The 22,283-nt window shown below is 34.7% G+C and overlaps 1 protein-coding gene across 2 annotated transcripts in view; it reads left to right on the top strand.

The window, feature by feature from the left end:
* The window catches only part of LOC111063241 (brain-specific angiogenesis inhibitor 1-associated protein 2), a 552,780-nt gene that overhangs the window by 513,030 nt on the left and 17,467 nt on the right, over positions 1 to 22,283 (top strand). For both annotated transcript variants that reach the window (XM_039433822.1, XM_039433823.1), the window contains exons 7-13: positions 4,562 to 4,696; positions 6,196 to 6,261; positions 12,317 to 12,508; positions 13,669 to 13,899; positions 15,188 to 15,353; positions 16,944 to 17,052; positions 17,813 to 17,972. In XM_039433822.1, coding sequence (XP_039289756.1) covers positions 4,562 to 4,696; positions 6,196 to 6,261; positions 12,317 to 12,508; positions 13,669 to 13,899; positions 15,188 to 15,353; positions 16,944 to 17,052; positions 17,813 to 17,972 — 1,059 coding nt within the window. The remainder of the gene's footprint in view (positions 1 to 4,561; positions 4,697 to 6,195; positions 6,262 to 12,316; positions 12,509 to 13,668; positions 13,900 to 15,187; positions 15,354 to 16,943; positions 17,053 to 17,812; positions 17,973 to 22,283) is intronic.

The raw sequence follows: 22,283 nt of genomic DNA, 5'->3' as shown, positions 1-22,283 counted from the left end.
AACCCAAAACTGCTCTACTCCTAAATGAATTTCATAAATAGGAAACTTTTTGAAAGACAGGTTCTATCTCTACCTCAAAGAAACTCAGTCCAGTTTTATGTCCAAAGATGAAGAAACTAGAATTTTTCAATTTTGAATATACTTTGTTACTATTTTAGATAATTATGTCCACGAATAAATAAATAAATAATCTTTTGTAATAAAACATTAACATGAATGCAATGAAAAAGAAAACCAAATACTTCTCGGCCTATGCTGGAGAGCAAGTGGAGAAACCCATTAAAAACACCAAGCAAGAGATCATTGATTACTGATAACATATCTCTAAACATTGTGAGAGGGAAGGAAAGACTTAGGAAAACAAGAGCCTACTGGAAAATCATCATAGCTTTGTACTTTAATAGCAATGGAAATAAAAAAATTGCATTTTTTTATCAAGAATAGAAACATCCTCTACAATAAATAAGTATCTTCTAATGGAAATTTGAGGAGAGCTCATACAATAATATGAACTACTTGACCCAGTAGCTGCTGCAATCTACCGGCAGAATACTGCAATACACTGAAGACCAATCAGGAGAGAGTAAGGCGGAGCTTAAAGGTGTTTTTGAAGGCGTGGTCTGAACTTTGATATTGCTTGTGATTTCTCTGTATGTCGCTCACAGTCTTATTGTAGATTGATTTCCATTCCATTCCCCTATGACATTATAAATTATCATAATATCTTGTTTTTCTCTTTCGTGGGAGCCTTTTTCAACCCAATATTCATCTATGATATGATAACTCATCTTAGTAGTATCATAGCCACCTCTAATACAAGGCCGCGGCTTACGATATTGCAACGTCGCAGTTTAGGCCTACAATCTAATACATGATATGTGAAAAAGATTTTAAAAAATATAAGCTGATCTTATTCACCAATCATGTATTAGATTCCAGGCCTACACTGCCATGTTGCAATATCGTAAGCCGCGGCCTTGTATTAGAAGTGGCTATGGTAGTATACTATTCATCTTTTATGAACTGTATCATTCCACTTACAACACTATTGTTTGTCGTGTTCCTGTGATATTGGTATCACTTGGAAATACATGTGAGGATACTTTTTAATGGGAAAACTATTGAAAAATCAGAACATATGTAATTTGAATCATTCTCATTAATGTTATATGAGACAAATAAATGCTCAAAAAAAAATTAGAAAAGTTTGAACAAGTATATGTCAGAATACTGCAATACTCTGACGACCAATCACGCGAGAGTAGGGCGGAGCATGAAACTCTAAACTTGTATATTGCATGGGTTTGGTCCGTTGCTCACAGTCTTGCTCTACATTGATTTCTATTTCATTCGCCCATTACCCCATGACATCATAAATCAAATATATCTCTTTCATGTGGGCCTTTGATTTATATTTCATTCCTATAATAATATGTGATGAATGATAACTCATCCTGAGAATTTATCTTTCATGTAGGCCTATGAAGTGTATTATTTTTCTCATAACACTATTGTTTGTCGTGTTCCTGTGATATTGAAATCCATGTGAGGATACTTTAAATGGGAAAAATAAGAACATAGGTACATGTTTGATAATAAATAATATAAAATAACTTATTGAAAAATATCTTGATAAAGATGAAATTAATATTGATAATGATATAAAAATATTGAAAAATAAGAACATTTGTATAATAATGTTGTATGAGACAAATAAATGCTCAAAATAAAATAAATTTTAGAACAGTCTGAACATGAAATTGAATCAATTTCCATTGCTCATGCAAATTCATCTAATCACATCATGTGGATAGCAATTATTCCAATAATTAGGAGGAAAGAAAAACAAGATTAATCAAATTATAACAAGGAAATCTAGTATTGATTTACTGTCCTGAATCTCTTATATCATTAATGCTGAAATTCAACCATCATTTCCGATATTAATTAACACCATAATAATCCCACTCCCACTCTATTGACTCACAGATTTCTCAAATTAATCACAGAACTCAAATTAATCCAGAGAGTAAACTTCGCATGTTTGATTGCAGCTCTTTAACAACTCCATTAGAAATGTTCAATATCCGATAAAACAAGGAAACGAGCTGCTCATTTATCGTTTGGAAAGACCTGAGCTCTTTTTCAAATTTGCTTGTTTTCAGTATCGGGTTTAGTTTACGGAGGTATGTTACTCGTGAACTCGGGGTGAGATAGAAAAAGTTTTCTTTTTGCTCTCTCACACTCTAACAGTGAGAGTTACACTCACTCTCTCTCTCTCTCTCTCACACACACACACCCACTTACTCTCTTTCTCTCACTCACTCACTCTCTCTCTTTCTCTCTCTCCCTCTCTGCAGATCCTCTCTTTTCTCGTTTTGTTTTCAGCCAGTTTGGTTTTCGTCAGGTTCAACTTTATCGTTATTAAACATCAGTAATAGGAGGAAGGAGAAAAGGTAAAAACGGAGTGAGTGAGAGAGCAGCATTCTTTCGTTTCCATTATTTGCTCAAATCTGCGTTTTTCTGCTGTTTTCTGTTATTCCAGTGCAAAATTGAAGCGGTCGATCTTCCGGTTCGCGAAATTCTAATTTAGAAGAATAATCGTGGTTGAAAATATTCTAATAATTTTCCACGTGATGCTTTGTGGGATTTTAGAGCTTCGTGATAAGTTGACTAATATTTAGAGAGGTTTACTAGCTAGGTCCTCTCTCTTTCTTGTGCAAGATTTTACTGCTATATAGTAGTTTCCCTAAAAGATTAGAATAGTTATTAACAGATTAAGCTCAATTTATATCCTATATTAATCGATCTGGAATCGACATCTTCAACAACTTATTACTTTAAAATGGTATAAGTGATCGAGACTGTAGTCGTGTTCATATAAAGGTGCGTACAGATAAACGCGCCTCTAACCCGCTCCGCCATCGCTCCGCAATCGCTCCGCCATCGCTCCGCAATCGCTCCGCCATCGCTCCGCAATCGCTCCGCCCACGCTCCGGACTTGCACCGATCATGAACGTTACGGGAGATGTTAGCTCTTCTCGCGTTCCACTCTTGCTCCCCGGTCGATCATCAATCGATCTGCTCGAGTGACATTCGATTGCGGAGCAGAGCGAAAGTCTGTACGCACCTTAAGAATGAAACAAAAGCGTACTAGTGTTGTTTTTTCATTAATTAAACATCCTAGTAGCCCATTCAAATACTCTATAAGAATTTGTAAGAAATTTTGCAACCTTTAGATTACATTGAAATCAGGTGAATTTCAAATTTCAATAGTTATATTATTATTCTTCAAGACGTACTATTTTCTTTAATATTCAGGCTTACTTCTTGTATGTTATTTTTACTGGTGTTCTCCACATTAACCCGCCATGTTACCCATGTTTGCTGAATAATATCGTTCCTGACGTCATTCAAGACTATTGTGATGTTGAACGGCAATAAAAGTATACTTATTTATCTATTTACTGAAGCTGAGCCCACAATATACTATTAAACGTGATTTACGATACATAAGAGGTATTTCAATGCACAGAAGTTAACTCAGCAGATTTAGTTTACTTGTAAGTTTTAATGGAAACTGATATTAATGAGATGAATTTCTCTTATGAAATAATAATCATGTTATTATTTATTTCAAATTCATATTGTAAATTGAATATTATTGTATATACAGTTATATGTATAGATTATACAATAATATTTTATTTACAATATGAATTTGAAATCAATAATAACATTATTATTATTTAATAATATGATAAATAATATTATCTATAATATGAATATAAGATTGAGTTTTCTTGTAAGTTTCAATAAAAACTGATATTGACGGAATGAATTATCTTACTCTCATACAATCATATTCACAATATACTTTCTCACAGCTCATTGCAGTTCTACATGTGCAAGATTGGAGTGATTTTCTCTTTCAAATTTGTTCATGATATGATTGAACGGTTCCAATGAAATAATATCTTCTAAGTATACCAGATGGATCGTTTCCATTCATTGGTAAAAATAAATATATTGGGAGAAAATTTGAACCAAGTTTGATCAGTCAATTCAGTGTGATATTTCCTCAGTGTAAGAAGTTAGCTTGAATTGGGCTAGGTCTGTTGGTCCTTTTCTAATCATGTATTTGATTTGTGCATTGTTAAATATAAACAAATAAAAAACTAATTAGAACGAATTGAACATGGAATGGAACATCACAGATCATTCATAGAGTAGGACGAATTTGTTGATCATGGATTAGAACATTACAAACTTGAACATTATCTCAAAATATGAAAAGTATTATTTCATACGTATCTTTGTAAATTTTTGTGTATAATTCTACTGAGTTTTCTTTAAACAAATAAAAAACTAATTAGAACGAATTGATCATGGAATGAAACATCACAGATCATTCATAGAGTAGGACGAATTTGTTGATCATGGAATAGAACATTACAAACTTGAACATTATCTCAAAGTATGGAAAGTATTATTTCATACATATATTTGTATATTTTTGTGTATAATTTTACTGATTCTTCTTTCTTAAATTGTGTTTCAGAGTGAGCAGAAGAGGTTTCTCCAACAGCATAAGCAGCGGACAGAAACTTACAGCAAAGCGGCTGCCACCATGAAGAAGCACCGCAAGAAGCAACGATCTACCAAATCTGGATTGGCCATGGATAAGGAACTCAAGGTGAGAGAGAGCGCCCAAGAACGAAATCTAAAAAAAATCTCATAAAAGCTTCCAACAAATCTCATAGGATCCTAGAAAATTCTTATAAGAGCTACTCACACATTTCATAAGATCTCGAGAGATCCTAATAACTCTTTGTGTAGTTGAGAAGTTGATATTGTGGTAATTATTCATATTGATTGAAAAAGACTAAGAAATTGTCAAAAAACCACTGATTTATTGTTAATTAGAAAGACCAATTGTACCGAAACCGAAACCGGTCTTTCTAATTATCAATAAATCAGTGGTTTTTTGACAATTTCTTAGTCTTTCTCATTCAAGATCCTAATGAATTCTTATTGGAACTACTAACAAATCCCTTAACCAATTATTCGCATGAGACTTTTTATTATCAATTTTTGAAATTCAATAAAATCAAATCAATCAATAATTTATTCATTTTTCCTTCATACAATGCATACACGAATGTCTATAATACATCAATAAAATTGACATTTAACAAAATACGTTAAAAGTATAGTAGTATTATTATTAAATACGCAAAGTCCATGAAAGGTAACCTGAGCGCAGAGCCGAGTGTTACTAAAAACAAGATTATTTCTAAAATTGATGAATTTGGTGGATTCCTATTAACATCTAAATTTGAAAAAATTTACAAAGAAGGGAAGTAAAATAAAGAAAAATACGAGATAATAAAATAAAAAAGCAGACATTCTTGAAAGATTGTGAACTTATCCTAGTTACAATATTACAAGAAATCACTTATCCTAGGATGTGAAGAAGCAATCCATAAATTTATCTCTCTGAAGTCTCCCATTCAAATCATCTGTTATAAAAAGAGCAGGTATCACATTCATAAGCTTATGCACAATATAATCAAACTGTCTTCTACAAATGAATAGAACTGCATTGTGTGGTTCATAGGTAAAGGAATTGATTTGATATACTGACGTAGAATCAGGGAGAAACTTCAAAAGTAATTGAAAGAGTTTCCACTCATTTAAAAATGTATTGATTTGATGGGAAGAGCTGTTTTAATCACATTTTACTTTCCTTGCCCTATTACCATAGGCAAGGAAAGTATTGCTTTCCGAAAAAAAATTAAGGTACACCAATTTATAAATTTCTATACGTTTCAAGGTCCCCTGAGTCCAAAAAAGTGGTTTTTGGGTATTGGTCTGTATGTGTGTGAGTGTATGTGCGCGTCTGTGTACACGATATCTCATCTCCCAATTAACGGAATGACTTGAACGTTTCGAATATTCCAATTCCATTCCAACATACAAGAATTCTAGACATTCAACCTAATACTAGTCTACACATATCACGATTCAGTATTTGAATTGCAAAAATTATTTTCTATTATTTTTGATTATGAAGTAGCAGATTTTAAATCATTATTATATAGGGCATGTACCTCATGACAAATAAAGATTGCTATTTGTATTAAAATCCCATTTAAACAATAAGCCTAATAATTTCCTTTTTTTCCTTTTCAGAGCATGCAAATTCTGGAAGAAGAACGATCGAAACTGGATGCATTCTGCGAGGAAAGTTTGAAAAAGGTCAGTGAACTGGACAATTTGAGTTTTCTCAGAGGGTGAAAGAGATTGGAAATTGACTCACAAATTACATAAAACGGGAAATTGCCTCATATGTCACTATTATAAGTATTCTGCATAGATTCTGTTTCATTATTATTATTTATCAATTCTATAGGAATCAGAGCTTACTGAAAGTCATCTTAGGCTAGGGTCACACGAGCGCACATAGAGCGTCCGTTGCAACTTACTTTTTGCGGCCGACGCCAATGACATCACACGAGCGTTGAGTGTGGTGCGTCAACGTCAGTTGGCTTTACGCAATTGAACCAAACGAAGCAACAACTTCTGCATGTCTCGACGTGCGTTGTAGCATTTCTTCGCAGTTCAAAAATCACCATCCGTTACGACTTCCGTTACTTGGTACGCACTTACCTCTTGTGTTGTCACCAATTCACTTCTATGTATTTCTACAACGGACGTCAAAAAGTAAGTGGCAACGGACGCACTTTGTGCGCTCGTGTGGCCCTAGCCTAAGATCTTTCATTTCAAATTGATAACGCATTATATTAGAATTGGAACTACATCCAGATTCAACCATATCCTGGCATCAATAGTAGAGTATTAGAAGAGTCTAGAATAGAGAATAGGAAAAGAATTGAGTTCATAAACCATGTTCCACCAATAATAATTCAGTTCAAAATATCAATCCGGCCATTGGATTCAATTGTTTTGAGAAGCAGCTGCTGTTGGTTGGGGAGGTTGTCGCCTGATTTCCGAGTCGGTAAGCAGCAGATTGTTTGTCAACTAGCCAGTTAATTGATCGTGCTCATCAATATTCATGCTTTAATCTGTGTATTTTCCGACCGGTCAAGCTGGTTCAGAGCATCTATCTTTCGGTGCATCAGGAGCTATGTTTGGTTGGCCACTGTAGTGAAGTACACAATGTAATGGCTGTGGAGAAAGGTTGGGGGAACAGCGGTGCTGATTCTTTGCCTTGCCACTGCCCTCTATCATACAGCAAAGAATAATTCATCTTCCAAGAGGAGGATGTGATATTTCATCTCTGTTTCTATAGGGGATAGCTGATTCCGGTATATCTGATTTGGTTCATTCTTTTTTAGAATGATTTATTATATTTTATTCGACAATGAAATATGTCTATTTTTATGATTGAGAAAAACATTTCCATAATATTATTAGAATTCAATATTTTTTTATATTTCTACATCGCTGAAATACGATCTGGCAACGTTGCGGAGCTGGATAAGAAATATGCTTTCTGCTTTTTAGAATGATATTCAAGGATAGCAACACCAATGTTAATCAAATAGTGATACCTGTATTATAACATGGACTCACTATATTAGTGAATAAAACCGTAGAGAAACAATAGCGTAAGTAAATATCCCATGGTGTAGGGCGTTCATGTCGCAACTTTTACTGTTATCTCAAGCCGATTACTGTCGATTATTGTCGATTTTTACTGTTTTGACCGGGTAGAAGTGTATGAACGGCACAATATGAGAGACTACCAGCGTCATAAAGCTTCACGGGAAAGAACTACGTGGACTATCAGCTTGAGTTAACAGTAAAAGCTGCGACATAAACGCTCAAATACCATGGGATATCTACTTACGCTATTGTTTCTGTATGATAAAACTAAGAAAATAAATTCACTATAATGAATAGTTGATCAATGATAAGTTCTTTCATTTGATTATAATCTTGAAAATGTTTCAAGGGACTGTATTATTTTCTTGGAAGGATATGTCGTTCAAGTAAGATGATCCATCTATAATTTATCAAGATCGAATCATTTATCGTACAGTTGAATGAATAAGACTAAAAAATTGTCAAAAAACCACCTCTTTTTCATTCAATATGAATAATTACCACAATATCAACTTCTCAACTACACAAAAAAAAATATCTTACAGATTATCATAATTTATTTTCAGTTATCATTCGTGATGAGGTATGAGAAATCATGTTAATGCAGCAGACTATCAATCATTGCAATCCTAAATTATGAGTAGAGAATATGAACAAGAAATTGAAGATGAAAACACCTTTTTCAAATTCATTTTCTATTTTGATTTGACACAGTATGTTTCGAACTCTCAAGTCATTTTACTAGCACGAAACAAGAAAGTGAACAGATAAGGTGTCCTTATGCGCGCCTCTCCACTGGTAAATACTGAAATGAAGTTCATCTAACAAGTGATTCTCGTAGAACATAATCATAGAGAAACGATAGCATAAGTAGATATCCCATGCTATAGGGCGTTTTTGTCGCAACTTTTACTGTTATTCCAAGCCGATAGTTCACGTAGTTCTTTCCTATGCAGCTGTGTGACGCTGGTAGTCTCTCAAATTGTGCCGTTCATACACTATCACCCCAACAAAACAGTAAAAATTGACAATAATCGACAGTAATCGGCTTAAGATCACAGTAAAAGTTGCGACATAAATTCCCTATACCATGGGATATCTACTTACGCTATTGTTTCTCTATGACATAATCTTATGAACTTATGATCTGAATAATCTGAGAGATATGTACTCTATAATCTATGATACTGATGCTCACAACATTAATATATCCTAGATATCTGGCTGGAGATAATAAATCTTGAGAGCTCGATTGTTTCCTCTTCGATTTTCTCTCAAAATCTAATCAGTTTCGCCCGGCTGCGATGTTCGCCTTTACTCCACTTTCAAGGGAAAGTGAAGCAACAGCTTATAAGCGAGCATCGACGCTTTCCACGCTGGAAATATTCCAGAGGGAAATATTTTCCCCAGCTTGGAAAATTCCCCGGCTTGCGAAACTACCCTGTACATCTCGTTACTTATCCATTCAGAAATATATTTCTCTTCTCTGTTCTTTTCTTCGGTTCACTCCGCCGGGAAGAGAAGTTTTGCTCCTTTTCAACTCTTGCTTTTTTCATGCCGCTTTATGAAGAAAGTTTTCCAGACTTTCACTTCACCCCCGTTCTTCTCTCTCTCACTCTCTCTGCACCACCAACTTCATTCTCATTTCTTTCCACTTCCAGTCCAACTTCTATGGAGAGATATTCTTCAGCGCTGTCCAAACAGTTTTGCTGACTGGTCATCTATTCTTGTTTCTCGCGCCCACATTTTTCTGTTTTCTGCTGTGCTCAAGGCGCCCCTCCATTTTCTCAAATAAGCGGGGGCGCTTTCTCTGGGGTCAAATCATATATGATTTTTTGGTTCTATCTTTCGTCCCCTGGTGGTCATTATGGGAGAGATCCTGTTTCCCCAAAAATCTTATAAGATTGTAAACATGGGGGAGGGTAGCTTACAAGCTTGGAGCAACTCATATGTTGTAGTTACGTCTTGAGAAAATTTGGAACTTTAAAATTTGGAACAAATTTTTTTCAAAATTTGGAACTTTATTTCAAATAGGTGGAAGATTTAATTCTAATGGAGAACGACAAAGAAGGAGAATTTAAAATAGAATCTTTCTCAACTTCTGAAAGGATATCTGTTTGAATATTGAAATAATAATGATTAATAAAATTATCATCATCATCATCATCATCATCATCATCATAATCATCATCATCATCATCGTCATTCAAGGATTAGGCTCTGTTGGTCTGTTCCGGCATCCATTCCTTCATCGGTCGTCCGACGCCTCTTCTCCCATCGGGTTTGTAGTGCCAAGCTTGGATTGGAAGTCAATTTGCTGCCATACGAAGTAGATGGCTAGACCAGTCTTCTCTACTTTTCTTCAATATTTGCAATAAAGACTCTACATTCAGTTCGGCTCTTATTACGTCGTTTCTTGTGTAATCCAACCTAGTGTAGCCTTTGACTGCTCGAAGGAACCTCATTTCAGCTGCTTGAATACGGGACTCAGTTTTTTTTCATTGACACCCAGGCTTCGCTTCCATAAGCTATTATTGGTACAGTTATTAGTCTGTAGAACTTCATCTGAGTGGCTTGTGTTGTTTTCTTCCCTATTGTTCTACGTATTTCATCACACAGCACTGAATTTTGTCAATTTCTCACTTACATCATCTTCTCTGTCAAATGAGGTACGGCATCCCATTAAATAATAAATATCGTAAAGATATGGAGATATCGTAAAAATGAAAAAATTAATGATGGAGTTATCAGAAACCTGGGATGTGATCACATTTAATGATTCACATATGCACATAATTATGTGCATGTCAGATCGTGCATGAACTAAAAATAAAATCTGGAAAGAGCCATCAAAACACGATGTGACTCATCTGTAGGTGATCACACTTAACGCAGCTATAGAATGAAACAATCTTTGAACAAACGTTCAAGTTTTCTCTGATGCAACCAGCTGGTGCATGCTTTTAGTGTGAGTATTCCTATTGCTCTTTCAAGATTTTGTTTCTTATTTGCGTGCTTGTTCATGCATAACCTAGCGTGTACTTGCACATATACGCACTTAATGTAATCAATTTCAATTCCAATTCAATTTATTAAAACACACAAAACACGACAAAACAAAATGACAAAGAATTACAAAACAAATAAAATACAATAAAATGCTACAAATATTGAAAAAAACCATGGGCTTTGTGGTTGGGTGTGTTGGAGAAGAGAGAAAAAAGAGAGGAACATACCTAGCCAACTATGGTTTCCCATGTAATAGGCAGGCAAAGAGGAGAATAGAATAGAATATAATAGAATGGCTGCCTTTATTCTTACCTAGGAGGGCGGAGTTAGGGCGCAGCCGGCCCTCTCTTACACTCAACCCTCCAATACAATGCTAAATAATTGCTAGATTAAACAAATCAAATTAAGAAAATATATATACAAGAGAAGAGAAGAGAGAGTGATGAGGAAAAAAGGGAAGTGAGAAATGGGGGGAAGGAAGAAAAACAGAGGAATAGAACAGAGTAAAACAGAGGCAAAATAAGCCCCTAATCACACTCTAATTTCAGATAGAATCCTTCTCAACTTCTTAAAAAGGTGTCTGATTAAATGTTGTTATATCCAAGAAATACATTGATGATGGAGTTTTTCAGGATTTAATAATAATCAATATTCATCAGAACCAAACAAATAGTCCGGGCGCAAATGTAGGTTACTAGAAACGTCACTCTAGGGTCATTTATTCAAGAAATAATTTGATAATGGAGTTTTTCAGGATTTAATAATAATCAATATTCATCAGAACCAAACAAATAGTCCTGGCGCAAATGTAGGTTACTAAAACGGCACTCCAGGGTCATTTTTGGGCAACAGCCGTGGAAGATGTCTTAATTTCTTCCTTAGGACTAGAATAATGAGAAACGCAAGAAATCAAATAACTTAACGCAGTTGGAATCACAGGCAGAAACCTCAAAAACAAGATGGCTGCCGAAATTCTAAAAATCCAATCCTATAATATTAAGCGAGCAATTTCTGTATATTTATATTTTATATTTATGTCCAACGTATCTCGAAAACGGCTCTAACGATTTTCACGAAATTTGTAACATAGTAGTTTTATGATATAAAAATTCGATTGCACCAGGTCTCATCCTTGGGAAAACTCGCTGAACGACATTAAAGGGATAATCCATTCTTGGCTGAAACAGCTGAGACTTTCGTCGTCTGTGGATAGTAAAAAAGCGAGTGAGCGAGTGAGTCTTTGGAAAATCAAAATATCGCATCCCCGAAATTCATAAGCTGACTTTTAGCAGCTGTAAAATATAAACACAATCATTTTAGAGAATAGTGTTCTGTTTATAAATAAATAAAAATAACGAGGGAAGCTCGGTGCCCCGATATTACACATGAAAGTCATCTCAGATGGAATTAAATAGAGAATGCATTTATTCTAATGCTAATTAATATATAATTATGATTTAACGAAAATCCTAAATAAATGCTATAAATCACCCCGAAGACTTCTGCAACTGCAGTTAACTGCAGTTAACCTGTGATTCTGCAGTTAACTGCAGTTGCAAAAGTCTTCGGAGTGATTTACAGCATTTATTTAGGATTTTCGTTAAATAATAATTAAAGTTATCTCAATTTATGGTTCCCTCCAATATTTGATTAAAAACAAATTCTTGTGTTATAGGCAATGACTCAGGAACGTCGGAGATACGGCTTTGTATTGGAACGTCAATGCTCACTGGCTAAACACTACCTGGCTTACCACTCGACCGGACATACCATCTACCAGACCCATCTCAACGACTGGCAGGAGATTGCAAAGACCCGCGAATTCCTCCCAGAGGCTGTCGAACAGATGTTCTCTGCTAAGCTCAGGGTGAGTAGCCTATTTGGGCTTCAAATTATTAACTTCATCATCATCATCATCAGTAGCATCAGTGCATCATCACTACATTATCATCTTTACTTCAAGTATTAGGTTTATTGATTTACCTTTTCCGGTACCCATCTATTCCTCGGTCATTTATTTTTCTCTCACTTGGGGGACGGGTTAGAATTCAAAATTTAAACATATCATGAAATTGTATCATCCGAATTTGTCTTCGGTTATGTAGATGAAATTGCTTCTGGACCAGATATTCTGATCAGTTTCTGATTGAGGTTTTGTTTTTACGACTCTTCGTTGTTTATAAAACTTACTGCTCTATTTAAAGTAAAATTTTTTGAATCATTTGTAATGCTCTAGTGCAGTGGTTCAGTTGTTTGTAAACTGTTTAAAGAAGTCGTTTCGACTGATGAAAACATCCTAGCGTTTGTGTGCTCTTCCAGGTCAGGTGTACTAGATAACTGTTCGAATCACGTTCGTATTGTACATGAGAAAAGTGAAGGTGCATATAGATTTATGCCCAGTCTTCTAATGCTGGACCAGTTACTGCCCCAGAAGCTGGCCCTGCCTGGCTCAGCCTGAAATTTGACCAGTGCCCAATGAAGGCCAGCGTTGCGCGACATACAAACGGAACGCGAGCAGTACGCAAGATGATCGCAGATCGCGCGATTCCGGTTCGCACGCAACATATGGCCAAGCTCCCGCCAACAACGATGGAATACGTGGCAAGCTCAAGCTCTGATTACCGTACTCAGCGAGTTCTTGTTCGAGAAAGATCCGCGCAGTACGGAAGTCTATACGAAGCTTTATGTTAGTGGCCAGCGCCAGCCTTATTTGTTTAATAGTGTGTGTATGTGATGATAAGTCGAGTCAATGTAATGAATAACACAAAAAGAAATTGTCAATGATTCAATGATGATTCTATGTTATCACTCTATTCAACCACTCTTCTATGTTAAGCTGTTGATAATACAAATGGTTGACAATTTCTATTTGTATTTTTCATTACATTGATTCAATCTATCAATTATTATTGACTCTTATAATAAAATTATGTTAAGTTGTTCATAATGAGAATTGTTGACAATATTTTTATTTGTGTTCTCCATTATGGAAAAATCTCTAATGAATTTATGTATCTGTCTGTGCAGCAAATCTGCTTCTGGTCAGAGGAAGACGGCGGTCCAGGCTCGCCGAGGATCGACGACGACCGCATCTCCTTGTCGAGTCAGCTGCGGAAGACCAAGTCGATGGATGCCTCCTGCCTGGATGTGAGGACTATGAATGACATCTCCAGCCCAACACTCAGTCCACACACGCCGCTCACACGGGCCAAGTCCGACTTCAATCTCACCGCATCCACACATTCGCTTGCACAGGAGGTAACAACTCAAAAACATTTGAATATTTAAAGCTATAATAATGTGGATTTCTCAATTGAAAAGTGTAAGACCCGCCGCAAAGTAGACCCACGAAAAGCAACCTACGCTGTGGGATGTTTTGTAAACCATGGCTATGGAATTATTCATGATCAATCAGCTGACAAGTGGATTATTCATTGCATGTATTATTATCATTACACAGATGTCTGGAGAAGCCTAGCAATGGTTCACAAAACATCCCACGGCATGGGTGGCTTTTCTTGGATTAGCGTGGGTCTACTTTGCGGCGGGCCTAAGAGTTCAGGGTGCATTTTTCAGTTCATGATCAGACAATATATATCAACTGATATTATGCTTTAGAGGACTCCTGGGCCCTGTTTCATGAGAAAATACAAGCTAATATTTAACCCCCTGTGAATTCATTCTTCGTGAAAATTTCCGACAGAGGAAATGTATCAGCTTATAGATGAAAGGCTCCTCTCGATAACTGATAATCGATGAATCATTTAAAGTTTTCTTCCAATTAACAATTGAGAGCTGGATTTATCAGCTCAACTTATAAATCGACAAGTTAGTTTGATTCTCGTAGAAGTATTTCATAGAGTGAAAATGTAATTATAGAGAAGCGGTAAAGTATAAAGGTAAATTATAAAGTATAGAGTATAAAGTATAAAGGTAAGCGGTAAAGGTATAATTATAGAAAGCGGTAAATTCTCTGCTGTGAAGAGTATATTGCCAACAGGGTAGAAGGGAAGGTAGCAGAGGAGGTAGAAAAAGTATCCATGTCAGAATCCCATCATAGCCAGTGGAAATGATTGAACAACAGGGTTGCCAAGTCTCTGATTCCTATCGCCTTCTGGAGTAGACAGCATGATTGAAGTCATCCCAGTAAAATATCAGATAAATATACTAACTGTTGATAATGATAAATTATATTTTATTTGTCAAAGAAGTATATTTTATAATAAATATTCTCAATAATTGAAATAAAATACTTTGGTAGTTCATTACACTTTCTCTCATCCAACAAACGATTTGGCAACGTTGCGGAGATAGAAGAGAATAGAGCTGTCTGCTGTGTTCAATCATATTATAAGGATAGCAAAGAAATGTTGATCAGCTGCTGATTTTATAACATGAATTTATAGGAGAAAAAGTACTTCAGTGAAGAAAAATTTTTGATAGTTGTCTTTCTAAATCCCTTGAATTTGGAAAACGTAGGGATAGAGAAACTATCTGGAATACTTCAATTTTGAAAATAAATTATATTAATTTTCTGAAATAATAGGTGGATCGCAGCAGCAACAGTCCACCCCCCCTGCCGAGACCAAAGAGCATGGCAGCGGCAGACTCAGGTGGATGGGAGAATCCTCTAGCTAGAGCACTCTATGCATACCTGTCCAGTGGAGAGAATCAGCTCAGTTTTCTTGAAGGAGATGTCATTGCTCTGATGGGTGAGTCAAAAACTCTCTCTTTCTGAAATGTTCTAGATATATTAGGAGATGATAGAATGAATAATAAAATATTAATAATATTGGAAAAAGTATAAAATAAAACATTGTAAAGTTGTACAGTATTATCCCATAATATTCAACGTTATATTGGAATCTATACTTCACTGCTTTCTATCTACTTTATTTCAATTTCATGGCAAATAAAATGAATTTGAATTTGGATTGAATTATATAGCAAAGTTGTACATTACTATTCCAAATTTAATTTTATATTGAGATAATTATGATTAAGCACCAATATGTCCATGGATTCATTTATACTTCACTGCATTTTGTTCACTTTATTGAATACTTGAATGGAAACGGATTGATATTGTAAAAACCACTGACTTATTAAAACAATTATTTAAGATAACATTTTTCCTTATTTAACGATAATATTGGAAAAAGAATAAAAGATCATATTATTGCAGAGTTGTAATTTATTATTTCTCATTTAACGTTATATTGCTATGATTATGATTGAACACTAATATGTTGATGCATTCATCTATACTTCACTGCATTCTATCTACTTCATTTTAATTTCATGGCAAATAAAATAAAATTGAAATTGGATTGAATTATATAGCTAAGTTGTTCATTACTATTCCAAATTTAATGTTATATTGAGATATTTATGATCAAGCACCAGTATGTCCATGAACTCATTTATACTTTACTGCATTTTGTTCACTTTATTGTAATTCTATGACAAATAAATAGAATATTAATTTCAATTGAATATTGAATTTGAAGAGAAACGACTTCATATTGAAATGATAATAATATGATAATATTGAATGAAAACGGATTGATATTGTTAAGGTTCGTACAGATATACGCGCCTCCAACACGCTTCGCGCACGCTCCGCACTCGCTCCGCAATCGCTCCGGTCATGAACGTTACGGGAGATGTTAGCTCTTCTCGCGTTCCACTCTTGCTCACCGGTCGATCATCAATCAATCTGCTCGAGTGACGTTCGATTGTGGAGCAGAGCGAAAGTCTGTACGCACTTTTAGAGATTAGATTATTTGTGTGAGGGACACAGTGTTGAAGATTGTTGTAGAAATCCGAAAGTGCTCTACACGTTATTACTAGTTTTCAATAACTATTATTTGAAAGATTAGACCGTACTGTCGTCAAAAAAGATTTCAAAATAAGAACATTATTCGGTGGTGATATCATTTTCAATCTTCAGTAAACTAGTAGCTTGATAATTGGGCTTCAAACATTGATTGATGGAGCATTGACCATGAGCTGTTGAACTGTCAAGGTTGAGCTCTACTGTGATTGGTTGTGGGCGTGTCTAGTCTCGGCCAATCACAGTAGAACTCAACCTTCATTCGACTGCAGATAATGGCCAATCGTAGTGCTTCACCCACACCATATTTTCCATTATTTTAGGTTATATCCTGCTGCTCAATGTTTAAGTTTTTTCCAGATTACTAGATTTCCATATCAATATGATAACTGTCATCACCATCAATGCTATTACTTGCAGAAAATTTTATTCATTCATAATAATTATATTTTTCTCGCTCCCGCAGGTGACAGAAATAAAGGATGGCAATTCGGAGAGAATCTCAGAACACAACTCAGTGGATGGTTTCCGCTCGCTTACACTGAAATGCTCATAGATACGAATGAGACAGGAACGTGAGTATTGGCTTCAGTTATAGAGACTACTTGTGTTACCTATATTTCTGTTATCTATATATTTGTTACCTATAAAATCTGTTCAGTTAAACAGTCTCTAAAGTGTTACCTATTCGCTTCATATTATAAACACTTGTGTTACCTTTTCAGCAGTTCGTTGAACTCTCTGTTCAACAAACTTTTATCTTTTGTAAAACAAAATATTCCAATAGTAGCTGCGTTTACACCGGAGTTGATAAAACGAGCTTTTAACAAAAAGTTATTAACATGACTAAATCGTCAAAAATTTCTTTTAACAGAAAATTCTGTGTTATTGAGAAAAAATTTATTAAAAAATGTTATTAACATCAGTTGATAACAAAAATGTTGAAAACTTTTGTTATTAACTGCGGTGTAAACTCAGCTTTACCGTTATAAACAGTTTGTTCAACTCTCCGTTTGTGGAAATTTCATCAGCGTTTGTGAAAACGTTAGTTTTCAAGGCTTGAAAACATTAGGTTCTCTAGGAGAAAACTAACAAACTTTTTTGTCTGTTTAACAATCTAATTTGTTGCTTGTTTGTGAACCGTTTAATTTTTGTAAAACAAGTATTGAAATACTTGTGCTATTCTTAAAAAATGTTTGTTCAATTCTCTGTTTGTCAAACTTTCACCTTTTGTAAAAACTTTAGTCAACTAAAGGCCTATTTTTTGTAGAAGCCTTGAAAACTTTAGTTTTTCTAGGAGAAAACTAACAAATTTTCCATTTTTTGTGTTCACAGCAACTCATCACCACAGTCTCACCGACGTCAGGACTCAGGGGACACGGTCCAGGGTGGATTCGGCGGAAGCAGTAGTCCCGGTAATCCCCCCCACCCCCGCACCCTCAGCACCCCTGTAACTAGGTTCGGAGACACCCTAGCCTTCAGACACAATCACCAGGTAGGTGATTGATAAGCAATCCAAAACCTTTAGACTACCTATATCGACTAATCCTAGACTACCTCTAGACTTACCTTTACATTAACTTCAAACTTATTCTAGACTATCTCTGTCGTACTCCAAATAATCTGAGAACTATCCTACAGTGTAGACAACCTCCATATTAGCTCTCAAATAATCATAGACTACCAAAGTTAAAATCTGAGTAGTATCCTCTTCCCATCAGTTCTATTTTAAAGGTGTTTTGTCTAGCGATGAGCTTTGTACACATGCTATTCCTATTTTTTTAACGAATGTACAAACTACAACTAATTTTCAGTGTTCTAGCACTTTTTTCTCAGTTTGTATGATTGTGTGTTTGTTAGTTACTGTGTTTGAATCCATGTTTGTTTGTTTGATGTGTGTATTAAGTTGCGTACAGATATACGTGTCGCGAACATGAGCAATTCACTTTTAATCAGCTGATTATATCTGTATTTTTACAGGAACTGTGAGATATAGATATAGAAACCTTGGCATCAGCTGATTAAAAGTGAATTGCTCACCTTAAAGGTTCGTACAGACATACGCGTCGCGAACACGAGCAATTCACTTTTAATCAGCTGATGCCAAGCTTTTTATATCTATATTTCTTACGCTTGCTTTTGTTTTTGACAATAACTGGCAAAGCCGCTTTTCATCATTCATCTCTCTCTTTTCATTATCAACATAGATTAATGTTCATTGTCATAACCTCATTCTTCATCTTCTCTTGAAAAAAAAACTTCTAGTTTTACACTACAATATTCTATTAGACATAAGGTAGTACTGTCTCCATCATTCACTTTCATTTTTTGTTTAAAATATTAATAACTTTTGTAAAAATTCCGACTGTAAGCTCTTTTGTTAGAATATTTACATTTCATGGTTTAAGTTAATTTATTTTCAATTGATTGTATCAAATAAATTATACAAATGGACTTTGATGGCAACTCCCGAAATAGAATTTTTCTCGGGAGTGTCTTCTCAATAGAATAATTATTTCTAGTAGTAATGTTGTGTTTGTAATGAATGCTTATTGAGAAATAAAAAATATTATTTTATACCTCTTCTGTAAAGATACAGATATAGTCAGCTGAATAAAAGTGGATTTCTCATATGTTCGCGGCGCGTATATCTGTACGCACCTCAAGATGCCGACCAGAGTTGAAAAGTTGTTGATGAGACAGTTGTACAGTAGATGTATCCAATTGTATTTTTTGTTAGGACTACTCTTGAATGGACATCTTAAATACCCTCTTTTAAAAATTGTTAAAAAAACAATTAAACAAACAACTAAACAATTATTAGAAGAGGGTACACAGATTTCTATTATTATTTTAGTATATACATCCTATGAATATCCTAGGATCAATGTACATTCCTTCCTGTAGTTGATAGTAGTGCCTGTAGTTCAAACTATCCAACCGTTGTTAATATAGTGATAGAATAAACAATGGATATACCAGTATAGGAAATAGTCTTGAATCATAGTTGATTCCACCCTGTGGTTGATATTATTATAGCCTACTTTTATAGAATTATTGTCACATTCCTGACAATCTAGTAGATTAATTCTACTATACCAGTTCTATGATAGATGCTTGGAGTGTGAGTTGATTTTCTTCTATTGCAAAAGAGCTATGAAATCTTTAATTTGAAACGAAACTTTTTTGATTAAGAAAATTATTTTTCTCAGATAATTTGAAAAACTAGAAGAGGGATTGATTTTTTTTCTGATCTGTGAAAGCGAAACGCTACTGACAAGGATAGTCTATTAACTTTTATAAAATTCTTAATAATAGATTCATAGTTTATAAAATTATAGAATAATAGATTGATAGATTATAATATCTTCTAATAATAGATGCACTTTAATTGAACAGCGATTTGATTGGATCAGATCGAGGGCATTTAATCATCAAAGTGACAAAAATGCATCCATTGATCAAAAATTGGAATGTTATTCAAATTTCTATTATCTAATACACTAAAGCTGCGTTTACACCATAGTTATTAACAAAATGTTGATAACTTAATCCTTATAGATTCTATTAGATTGAACATAACTTATCATACACATGATGAACATATCCGTTCCGATGTCAAGTTCCGTTCAATCTAATAGAATCTATAAGGATTGAGTTATTAACGTTTTTTAATAACTTTGGTGTAGACCCAGCAATTGTTCGATTCGAATTCACAGTAATCTTGAAATCTCTTATTCAAAAGTCATAGGTTTAATAGTTATGTGTATATCTAGAGTGAAAAGTGCTGTTTTTTCTCCCTGAGGGAAAAGTTTGAAGCCCGAGGCGAAGCCGAGGGCAACAATTTTCCTGAGGGAGAAAAATCCATTTTTCACTCGTGATATACACAACATTTTTCCTCCACCTACATTTTTATAGAAACTGCAAATAAAATAATTTTTAAAAACGTATGTGACCAAACAATGTGTTACAACATAATCTAAAAAGTAAACAGAAACAGCTGGCTTGTAATCACAGTTCTCCTCCGACAGCACTATCTGTCGGCTAAAGTTGTAACAACAATGTCAGCCACAACTACAGCTATGATGAAGTTCCCGTTTCAAATTTGATTAGTTAATAAGTAATATTCGTTGGCTGGTATTTTGAATAACATGGATTAAAAGAAAAAAAATATGATATGAAATAAAAATATGAAAAAATGATATGAAGTTTGTAATAATAATTTCAGCATACAAACATAAATTTTATATATCGATCAAATGTCTGGTTGAGGTATTGAATTTAGTTGGTTTAATGACTACTCTATATGCTTCCTCATCTGAGCTTAGACCTTCTGACCTATTCCAAATGTACGTTTTTAAAATAGAGATGCTTCCCATGTTATTTAAATGGAGTCACTTTTACTCCCTAGGGAGTTTTTCTGTTTTTTAGTACCGAGAGCGAAAAAGTACACTCTAGTATCATGTTTCAGGGAGTAAAGTAAGTGCTTTTGACAGTAGGTGGAGGAAAAAGATATTTTAGTAGCTTCGACTCTCCAACTTCAATGATTGATTATATTACAATTATGAATTCAAAGTATTCTCAGAATCTCTTTTTAGAAAGTCATAATTTTGAAAGTTCTTCCAGTAAGTTTGACTCTTCAACTCCAATTCTCCACTGATTGATAGTGCATCATTCAAAACTTTATCCTAAACATTCCCAAACACAATTGTTCGACAACATAATAATATCTCCCATGACACAGACAAATCTCCAGCCAGTTATCAGATCATGTTCCCACACAATACACAAACCGTTGATCAAAGTTAACTCCCCATCAATCACTGGCAGACAAAGTGTTAATTGCTTGCTATCCCAGTGTAAACCAGTGTTAGCAAGTTGGAGCCATTCCTTTGTACAGGCTGATGAGTTTATGAACACCGCGAGGTGTTAATCATAGGATGCTCAATCTCCCGCCGGTGAACCTATTGAAAACATCTGTTACTCCGCTATAGGCTAAACAGTCATGTGAATATAGTTATAATTCCTGCAACCAAGTCATGGTATATAGCTATTTTAGTTGGCACTAAAGATATATAGCTTTGTGTTACTCTGAGTCATGTGGATATCTATATATATATATATATATATATATATATATATATATATATATATATATATATAAAAGCGAAATGGCACTCACTCACTGAGTGATTGACTGACATGTGATATGTAACCACATTTGAATACTTGGGCGTTTCTAGCCTCGGCCAATAACAGTAGAGCTCAATGGATAATGGCCAATCGTAGAGCTTCACTAACACTATAATATATCATCATAGAAAAACGAATACTATATACATAGAAAAACGAATCTATATAGGTACCTATATAAAAGCGAAATGGCACTCACTCACTGACTGACTGACTGACTGATTCACTCACTCGCAGAACTAAAAAATCTACCGACCAAAAACGTTCAAATTTGGTAGGTAGCCTATGTTCAGTTGGCCCTTTAGAGGCGCACTAAGAACGGATTTGGAAAAATTTCTAAAGATACGCCCAAAATCTGCGTTTTTCAGCGTTTTCTCAGCTTTATCGAGAACAAATGAACAGAAAATGTTCAAATTTACTACAGAAGCTCAGCTTGGGTGTAATAATGTTGTGTTAGAAGGAATTTGAAATAACGTCAAAGATATGCCCAAAAATCTACGTTTTTCCAGCGTTTTTTGCGCTTTCTCAGCTTTATCGAGAACAAATGAACAGAAAATGTTCAAATTACCTACAGAAGTTCAGCTTGGGTGTAATAATGTTGTGTTAGTAGGAA

The sequence above is a fragment of the Nilaparvata lugens genome, chromosome 8, assembly GCF_014356525.2.
Source record: "Nilaparvata lugens isolate BPH chromosome 8, ASM1435652v1, whole genome shotgun sequence".
Classification (NCBI taxonomy): Eukaryota; Metazoa; Arthropoda; class Insecta; order Hemiptera; family Delphacidae; genus Nilaparvata; species Nilaparvata lugens.
The sequence above is the reverse complement of the archived record's forward strand: the minus strand, read 5'-3'. Positions and strand labels throughout refer to the sequence as shown.